We start from the raw sequence: 10,442 nt of genomic DNA on the forward strand, positions 1-10,442 counted from the left end.
ATACCCGCATAGCAGCCCCATACAGTATAATGCCCCTCATAGCTGCCCCCACACAGTATAATGCCCTCCTTAGCTGCCCCATACAGTATAATGCTCCCATAGCAGCCCCATACAGTATAATGCCCCCTTTAGCTGCTCCCACACAGTATAAAGCTCCCATAGCTGTCTCCCTACAGTGTAATGCCCCATAGCTGCCACCATATCAGCCCCCAGACAGTATAATGCCCCCATAGCAGACCCCATACGTATAATGTCCCTCATAGCTGCCCAACACAGTATAATGCCCCATAGCAGCCCCATACAGTATAATACCCCTCATAGCTGCCACAATATCAGCCCCCAGACAGTATAATGCCCCTCATAGCTGCCACCATATCAGCCCCCATACAGTAATCAGTAATGCCCCTCATAGCTGCCACCATATCAGCCCCCCTCCTTATACAGTATAATTCCTCCATATGTGCATAATAGAAAAATAATAAAGTTACTTACTTATCCCCGTTCCTACGACGGGTGGAGGAGATCCTTCTCCTCCTTTGCCCTGTGTTATGAGTGACTCGGCGCAGACAGGCGCGATGACATCACTAAATCGCGCCTGTCTGCGCCAACCCGCTAATAGCTCACGGCAGTGAATGCTGGAGGAAAGAGCTGTCAGCTCCTTGCTCCAGGATTAAATTCAACTGGATCTGCATCCTGAGGACGCAAATACAGTTGGAAGCAGGACCTCGGTGCGTGGTTTGCGACCCCCCGGAGGTCTTCACACGACCCCCCAGGGGGAGTGCGACCCACAGTTTGTAATGTAATGTGTCATGCAGTTTGTGTTTGCAGTGGAGAGGGGGGCCTGTAATTTAAAGCCCCCCTCTCCTCTCTCCACCGCAAACACAGACAGTACAATACAACACACATACATTACGGGCCCCCCTCTGCAGCTCACCTGCAGTCTTCCATGCTCTTCCGCATCAGCTCTTCCACAGTGGCTGGAACACCCCCTCACGTGACGTCACGGTCACATGGTACACTGAGTGTACCATGTGAATGTGACGTCTAAACAAACCATGCCCGTAACCAGGAAGTGCCGGCATCACGGCACATACAAAATTTGTATTAGCGCACTGCGTGGCAACAGGGGCCTTGCGGGCCCCCCAGGCTTGGGGCCTGGTCGCAACTGCGACCCCTATAGCTACACCACTGCCTGTGTGTCCATCACATGACCAGGACAGAATTGTATCCACTGGAAGTAAACACTGAATGTTCCTACTAAAAAACAACTAGCAGAGATCTTGAAAACTATGAGGAATTAATACAGAAAATATATTGAAAAATTATAACTTTTAAGTATACAAAAATTAACATTAATTTGCTGAGAGTGCACTTCCCCTTTAAGATTCACATACTACACCTGTGGGAGCTGTATTGGTGGCCATATCGATTGCCTGTCAGTTTTCTTAAGGTCCCTTTACAATGGACAATTATTGTTTCTTATGATCAAACGATTGCAACAATAACTGCCCAGTGCAAATATACCAAAAGATCGGTGATAAGATGATTGTTTATTGCAGATCTTTCTCGATCGTGCTATCATTAAAATCATTGCCATGGTGGCCGGACCTGTCATTGTTGCACAAAGCTTTATTTACAGCACAGTAGTACTGCCCGATGCATGTCTCTCACAAAGAAACAATGACAATCATAGCCGGGCGAATAGAAAACTTCTGACTAGATGCAAGGATCGTTATGATAGAAACGTCCAACAGATCCTTGAGATCAATTTTTCAAACCACTGATGGCTTATTATTAACAGAAGTAAAACAAAAATTTGTAAAAGAGAACAACTAAAGAACTGTGCAGCTGTTCTGTCCCGGTAAGGGTAAAGCCTCATGCTGGTGCCCTTATGCGGTTTCGAATTGCGGTTTTGTGTCTTCCGAACCGCGCCAAGTAATATGTCAATAGAAGTGAATAGTGAATTAAGGCAGGTGTTTGTGCGGTTTGCCACCAGCAGTTTTTTCACAGCCGCATGGCATGGTAAGTGGCAACGTGTGGTCTTACCCTAATGTAACCAATGCCAATGCATTAAAAACATACCATGACCATCATCGTAGTCTACATGGATAGCGAATGTGCGCACCAAAACCACATGTTTAAAACTAGAAAAACCACATGCGGTACGCTGCATACATTTTTGGTAGTTCTATTTAAAAAATGCACTGCGGCTGCAACATGTGCCCTTACCCTAAAATATATCTTATAAAAGGCCACCTATAATGACCCAATCTAAGGAAATCTCATACAGACCCGAGGATTAAGTAATCGTATTTCTCTTAGGGCACATAAGGCATGTGCCTTTAGGGTGGCCCTTCTTCAAGGGCTCCAGCAAAAGAGGGCTGTGACTGTTTTTGCTAGGCAGATAGAGCACACAGTTGCTGTCAGATAATGACGACTACTGTGTGCTAGTCCTGCATCGTTCTCTGTTACTATGCTACTGTGACCAAGGAGAAAGGGTAGACACCCTACTTTGACCTAGGAAAGGGGTGAAGTCCTGCTATAACCAAGGGAGAACTTGCAATGACCGCTGTGGAAAAGGGGGACTGCTGGGACTACTCTGGAAAAGCAGAAGAGCCCTTTTACGGTAAGCTACTCTGGGAGGAGGGTGCACTTCTGTGACTACTGGGGGAATGGGTAGATTCTGTTTCCTACCAAAAACCTACACATAGTTACATAGTTACATAGTTTGTACGGTTGAAAAAAGACACATGTCCATCAAGTTCAACCAAGGGATGGGAAAGGGGAAGTAAAAAATGTCTACACATATGAGCTAATATTTTTTTCTTCTAGGAAATTATCTAAGCCTTTTTTAAAGCGATCTACTGTCCCTGCTGTGACGGCTCCTGCGGTAGTCTATTCCATAAATTCACTGTTCTCACAGTAAAGAAGGCTTGTCGTCTCTGCAGGTTGAACCTTTCTTTTTCCAGACGGAGGGAGTGCCCCCTTGTTTTTTGAGGGGGTTTTACATGGAACAGGATTTCACCATATTTTTTGTATGTGCCATTCATATATTTATATAAGTTAATCATGTCCCCCCTTAACAGTCTTTTCTCAAGGCTAAATAGGTTTAGTTCTTTTAATCTTTCCTCATAACTTAGATTATCCATGCCCCTTATTAGCTTCGTTGCTCTTCTTTGTATTTTTTCCAACTCCAGAGCATCCTTTCTATGAACTGGAGCCCGGAACTGAACTTCTTATTCTAGATGAGGCCTCACTAATGCTTTGTAAAGTGGTAATATTACATCCCTGTCCCGTGAGTCCATGCCTCTTTTGATACACGACAATATTTTGCTGGCCTTTGAAGCAGCTGATTGACACTGCATGCTGTTATTTAGTTTATGATTTACAAGTACACCCAGATCCTTCTCAATAAGTGACTCCCCCAGTGTAGCTCCCCTAGGACATATGATGCATGCAGGTTGTTCGTACCCAGATGCAGAACTTTACATTTATCTACATTAACCTTCATTTACCAAGTGGACGCCCAAACACTCAGTTTGTTTAAATCCGCTTGCAATTCAGAAACATCTTCCATAGTCTGAACTATATTGCATAGCTTGGTGTCATCTGCAAAAATAGAAATAGTGCTATTAATCCCATCCTCTATATCATTAATAAATAAGTTGAATAATAGTGGTCCCAGCACTGAACCCTGGGGTACACCACTTATAACCGGGGACCATTCAGAGTAGGAATCATTGACCACAACTCTCTGGATACGGTCCTTGAGCCAATTCTCAATCCAATTACAAACTATACTTTCTAAGCCTATAGTCCTTAATTTACCCATTAGACATCTATGGGGGACGGTGTCAAATGCCTTTGCAAAGTCCAAAAACACTATATCCACAGCGGCCCCTCTGTCTAGGCTTCGCTTACCTCTTCATAAAAACAAATCAGGTTGGTTTGACAGCTTCTGTCCTTTGTAAAACCGTGTTGGCTGTCACTTATAATACTATTTATTGTCACATAATTCTGTATATAGTCCCTTAATAGCCCCTCAAACATTTTCCCCACAATTGATGTTAAGCTTACTGGTCTATCTATTACCCGGCGAAGACCTAGAGCCCTTTTTGAAAATAGGCACCACATTTGCCCTGCGCCAGTCCCTTGGCACTATACCAGTCATGAGAGACTCTCTAAATATTATGAAGAGGGGGACAGAAATAACTGAACTAAGCTCCTTAAGAACTCTAGGGTGTAACCCATCTGGTCCCGGGGCCTTGTGTACGTTTATTTTATATAATTTAGCTTGCACCATATCTACATTCATCCAATTCAGTATATCAACTGATATATTAACAGCACTGGCAGCGGCTACATCAGCTGCTCTTTCTTCTGTTGTATATACAGAGCGGAAGAACCCATTTAGTAACTCTGCCTTCTCTTGATCCCCTGTGACCAACTTCCCATTACCGCTATCTAAGGGTCCTACATGTTCAGACCTTGGCTTTTTTGCATTTATATGCTTGAAGAATTTTTTAGGATTTGTTTTACTATCCTTGGCCACCTGCCTTTCATTTTGTATTTTTGCTGATTTTATTATCTTTTTACAGATTTTATTAAGCTCTTTATATTTTACAAAGGCTACACGTGCACTATATATTTTTTTTTAAAAAGAATAAAGGGTGTGACCTAAAGTGCTAAGCAGGTGTTTTGTGCCTATAGGCTACTAAGGGTGCAGACACACTTGGCAGATTTTGTTGCAGAAATTTCTGCGACTAAAAATCAGTTCCATTCATCTAAGACCAGATTCACACGGGCGTCTTCGGTCCGTGAAATATGGACCGTATGTTTGGCAGTATTTCCCGGACCCAACGCAGTTCAGGAAGGCGGGCTAATAGCATCATATAGTACGGGAATACTGTCCCATACTGTAATCATGTTTTCAGTACAGAACAGCATTCCCATGGGAGGCAGAGACTCCTAGCATCATAGATAACTATGATGTTATGAGCCCTCCCTGAGCTGTGTTTCATCCGGGAAATATTGCTGACGTACGGTCTGTATATCACAGACTGAACACGCCCATGTGAAACCGTCCTAACCGGAGCTTTCAGAAATCTATCCACTTGCTACAGAAACAACCCCATTCAGAAGAATGGAAAAGATAAGACAAATGTGACTGCCCCATTAGGCTATAGTCACACAGCCTATTTTCGGCCGAAAAATCGGAAGCAGAACGCCTCCAAACATCTGCCCATTGATTGCAATGGAAAAACGGCGTTCTGTTCCGACAGGCCTTTTCTTTAGGCGGCCGTTTTTAAAAACGGCCGCAAAAAAGAAGTGCATGTCACTTCTTGGGACTTTTCAGAACTGTTTTTTATTGACTCTATAGAAAACAGTTTGAAAAACGGCCGTAAAAAGATGCCACGAAAATTGTGAGTTCCTTAAAAAACGGCTGAAAATCAGGAGCTAATTTCCCTTGAAAACAGCTCCGTATTTTCAGACGTTTTTGAGTTGCGTGTGAACATACCCTACCAGGTCAATTCTGTACTGGATAGCAGCAATGCACATTACAACCTCTATCTATATGGGCAATGGAAATGAATCTCTACTATTTAATGCTTTTTGTATTTTTGCTTTTTTGTTTCATAGCAAAATATTAACTAGTGTTTGTTTTGATGTTACATTATTTCGGCACTACTCCTTCCCTTCTCTATCAATATTTACATTCACATTTACTGTTTTTTCCCTTTTAGGTATTGGATTTAAATATTTTACTGCTGTTTATTTATGTTTTATTAGGCCTCATCCACACGACCGTAGCTATGTGCACGGCCAGGATTTTAAGGGCGGACGGCCGCAGAGTGTCACTCGCGGGCTGCCCGCAAATCACGGGCCATGCTTTCATTTCTATGAGCCTGGACCGCAGAACACGGCCGTAATAAGACATGTCCGTTCTTTTTGCAGTCCAGGCTCCTGGGCCATGCACGGACCGTGGAAACCAGGGTCGTGTGCATGGGCCCATTGAAATGAATGGGGCTGCAATTCTCCCGCAGATTTGCAGGTGAGTTGCGGCCACAAAAATAAGTTTGTGTGCATGGGGTCTTAGGGCATGACCAGACGTGGCGGAATTGCTCTGGAATTCCGCTGCGGACAGTCCACAGAAGAAATCCGCAGCGTACACATTTCTCCATTGCCTTCCACAGCTTTTTAGTTGGTTTAGTTTACACGTTGCGGACAATTCCGCTTCGGAGCATAGGCTGTGGTGCGGAATTTGGTGTCTGCAGCATACACTGGTTGTTGCGGACTTGCTGCGGACTCATTACGGAATTTCTCCATTGACTTCAATGGAGAGTTAAAATTCCGCAATGAAGTCCGCAGATGTTATGTAGATGTTATGTGTGCTGCGGAGCGTATTGGTTTTACGAACATGACATTTCTTCATTCTGGCTGGACCTATGTATTTCTAGGTCTACAGCCAGACTGAGGAAGTCAATGGGGCTTCCGTAAATACGGGTGACTACGTGTGTGCACCCGTAATTACGGGAGTGTTGCTAGGCAACGTCAGTAAATAGTCACTGTGCAGGGTGCTGAAAGAGTTAAGCGATCGGCAGTAACTGTTTCAGCACCTTGGACAGTGACTTCCGATCACAATATACATCAACCTGTAAAAAAAATAGAAGTTCATACTTACCGAGAGCTCCCTGCTTCTTGCTCCAGTCCGGCCTCCCGGGATGACGTTTCAGTCCAAGTGACGGCTGCAGCCAATCATAGGCTGCAGCGGTCACATGGGCTGCCGTGTCATCCAGGGAGGTCAGGCTGGATGGCGAAAGAGGGACGCGTCACCAAGACAACGGCCGGGTAAGTATGAATTTATTTTTACTTTTACTAGGGAAAGGGCTGTCCCTTCTCTCTATCCTGCACTGATAGAGAGAAGGGAAGCCCTCTTCCCCTCAATACGCAACGGCTAGTCCGCATCAATTTAATGCCCATATTAGGCAAAGCCGCAACAGAATCTGCAACACAGAAGAACTCCGCCACGTTTGGGCATGCTCTAACTGTGCTGGTTCTGTTTTTAGATGTTTTCTACCTATCTTCTGTGGCCTAATAAATATTTGTATAATCTATCTATCTTTGGACATGTTCATATGGCAGATATTCACACTTATTTGGGTATGGAAAACTTTAGTATTCGATCCTGTATAAGCATAAAATCTGCTTACAAAAAGTGTCCCATTTTATATGAATTTTCCAAGCGCAAAATTGAAAACCGCATCGCAGAAAAAAAAAAGTGACATCACTTCTTGATATGGTTTCCGCGCATATTCCACATGATAACTGCACATGCAGATTAGCCTTAATAGCGTGTGATAAAGATGGCATATGCGTGAAAATCACACAGCCACGCACCATTCACTGATGACACACGAACTGCAACGCACGCAAAACGCACACGCTCGTGTGAATAAGGCCTTAGTCTAGTTGGATATGTGCCCTGGTCTCTTCTTAGGATTTGGTTTGCCTCATCCATATGGATACTTGTTGAAAGTTTGCTCAGTTTCTGCAGGTACCTTAAGGGTAAGGCCACACGGTGCGTCGTTGACGCGGTTTTGTTGCGGTTTTGTTGTGTTTGAAAACCGCATGTGGTCAACTGCATGCGTCTTTTGTCTCTGTAATCCTGCAGTTTTGTTGCGGTTTTTTACGCACATAGTTTATGGACATAGTTTTCACTGGTGTTAAAGTTTGTTAGGTGCCTCCTGTACAATTGAAATCAATGGGCAGATGTTTGGAGGCGTTCTGCTATCGATTTTTCAGCCATTTTTCTTGCCGTTTACGAAAAACGGCCGAAAATAGGCTGTGTGAACATACCCTTAGCAAAAACGCAAGCAGTTCAGCAACAATATTGGTTGCGCGGTCATTAACCGCATGCGGTCAGACATTATGAAGATACGGTCAACTACACAAAAAACACATTGTAATATAATAGCAGCAGTCTGTCCGTAACAAAGATTTAACCATTGACTTCTATTGAAAAATGATGCTGCGGTTTTCAAACGCAGCATAAACGCAATGTGGCCGCATCGTGTGGCTTTACCCTAACACATTGAGACTTTTACCAGGACTTACATGAAATAGTCATTACTAGCAGAAGAAGAAGAACGCAGACCAGTATCCCTATTATAATGTACATTTTCTTCTGACATCTGCAGTGACTAACATTATGTTCAGAGGAAGTAACTGCAAGGAAGCAAAAAAAACAACAACAAAAACGTTATACAGAAATCTCATGTCACATGGCCAATACTTCTAAGCTAATTTTTACAGTATAATACGGTGCTTAAAGGGTAACTAAACGTTCAAAAAACTTCTGACATGTCATAGTGAAGTGGTGAGCGCTGAGCCGCTTCGTTTCTGACCAAATTTTCTCGGAAAGCCGATGGAGCGGTGTATGGACTCAATAGAAAGTCTATGAGCCCGCACACCAACTCCTCCATCGATCAAAACTTCTGACATGTCACTATGACAAGTCAGAAGTTTTTTGAACGTTTAGTTACCCTTTAATATAGAAAGGAATCTTATCACAAACGCAGAAATCTGACTTTCAGCCTCGGACCCTCTAGTAAACCCAACTCGTGAACAGAGCCCGGGCATTATAAATAGTACATGGTAGATGGAAGGCCAGGTTACATGTTTTGCATTGGAGCCAAAGAGCTTCAAGTTACACCTTTGTTTATGCCCTTTAAAATGTGATCCCTATATGTATAATGAAAACTGAATATTATTCCCAATTTTCTGTCCTGTGCAAATAAAATGCGGATGAAATCTAGAAACCACCAGTAAACAGAGCTAGATAGGTCAGACATTTTCGCCTTCCTTACGCCACCTTATGTCTAACGTACTCAAAAAATATTTTGTGCAAAAAAAAAATGCACATGTCAATACATTTTTTGCATTTTATAACTCTGCTTATCCTGGTTCCTTTTTCTAGATGCTTTCAAATTGTCAAGGAAGGTGCAAAATGTTTCTAAAACACATAATAAATTTGATGCACACCATGTACTCTATGAACTACATTTTTGGCGCAATTTGCGCTAGAATTCTGGTGCATTTTGCTTAATAAATTGTGTCTGTAGAAGAAAATTATCTCGTATTGGCACTTACAGATGTAGCAGTGTTGAACTCGTCATTTAACAGTTTTTTTTGCGTATGGGATAAATCATTTAAGGGAATTTGTCACAAGATTTATGCTGCCGTACTTAAGGGCAGCATAAATTAGTGACAGGGACCCTGGCCCGACTCGCGCTGATCTAAATAGTGATTTATGTGAAAACGACTGCAATATAATAAGTAAATGACACTCTACTATAATCTGGATGTCTGTCATCACTTTCATGCATGTGAAGCAGCATAAACCTGGTGACAGATTCTCTTTAGTTTAGTTAGATCCATTTTTTGAAGCCAAATGAATAAATGATTGCTATAATAATATAACCATATTCATGTGGTTTACAAATGTAATGTCATGATTTTGGGCACTTACCTTCTGTGTTCTTCTCCAATGTACGACTAGTAGACACATTGCTGGAATCATTAAACCTAAGGTCAGCATATGTTATCTCTTCATCCATTGTTAGAGGAAACTAGTGTTGAACTAATACACAAGTGATTTAAAACAAGCACTGAGTGTCCTGATATAAATAACTTATATTGCAACCAAACTTCCTCATGACACATCAAAGTGTGGTAAGAGGCTTTCCACTGAAGACAGGTCACAGATTCTTGTTAGAAGATTTTACAATGGAGAATGGCAGCTGGATATGTCCTGGTGGATGTGCACAGTGACAGGGTAAAGATACCCACACACAAAGCTGATTTGTTGCGAATTATCCGTATGGATTTGCGGGTGTAAAAAAATCTTGGAGAAGATTATTCCAAATTTCATCTACGTGCTGCTGAACATTTACTGCACAGAAATCAGGGCACACAGTGGATTTTCACATCTGCAGCATGCTCATTCTGTTCCAGATGTTCACCTTTGCAGAGGTCATTTTCACACCGTCAGGGACCCAAAAGGGACCTACCAGCTCTCTCCCCATGATTCCAGCCCAAAACATGACTCTGCCACCTCCTTGCTGACGTCACAGCCTTGTTGGGACATGGTGGCCATTCACCAACCATCCACTACTCCATCCATCTGGACCATACAGGGTTGCACCGCACTCATCAGTAAACAACACGGTTTGAAAATTAGTCTTCATGTATTTCTGAGCCCTCTGCAACCGTTTCTGCTTGTGAGGATTGTTTAGGGGTGGCCGAATAATAGCTTTATGCACACTTGCAAACCTCTGGAGGATCCTACACCTTGAGGTTCGCGGGACTCCAGAGGCACCAGCGGCTTCAAATACCTGTTTGCTGCTTTGCAATGGCATTTTAGCAGCTGCTCACCTAATCCT

At 43.0% G+C, this 10,442-nt stretch overlaps 1 protein-coding gene across 1 annotated transcript in view; it reads right to left on the minus strand.

The window, feature by feature from the left end:
* Window positions 1-9,705, minus strand: part of LOC142663651 (natural killer cells antigen CD94-like) — a 29,837-nt gene extending 20,132 nt beyond the window's left edge. The window contains exons 1-2 of the mRNA XM_075842403.1: window positions 9,530-9,705; window positions 8,116-8,226 (exon numbers count right to left, since the gene is read on the minus strand). Of these exons, the coding sequence (XP_075698518.1) occupies window positions 8,116-8,226; window positions 9,530-9,617 (199 nt within the window). The 5' untranslated portion in view covers window positions 9,618-9,705. The remainder of the gene's footprint in view (window positions 1-8,115; window positions 8,227-9,529) is intronic.
* Between the last annotated feature and the right edge of the window lie 737 nt (window positions 9,706-10,442).

The sequence above is a fragment of the Rhinoderma darwinii genome, chromosome 11 (assembly GCF_050947455.1).
Source record: "Rhinoderma darwinii isolate aRhiDar2 chromosome 11, aRhiDar2.hap1, whole genome shotgun sequence".
NCBI classification, from domain to species: Eukaryota; Metazoa; Chordata; class Amphibia; order Anura; family Rhinodermatidae; genus Rhinoderma; species Rhinoderma darwinii.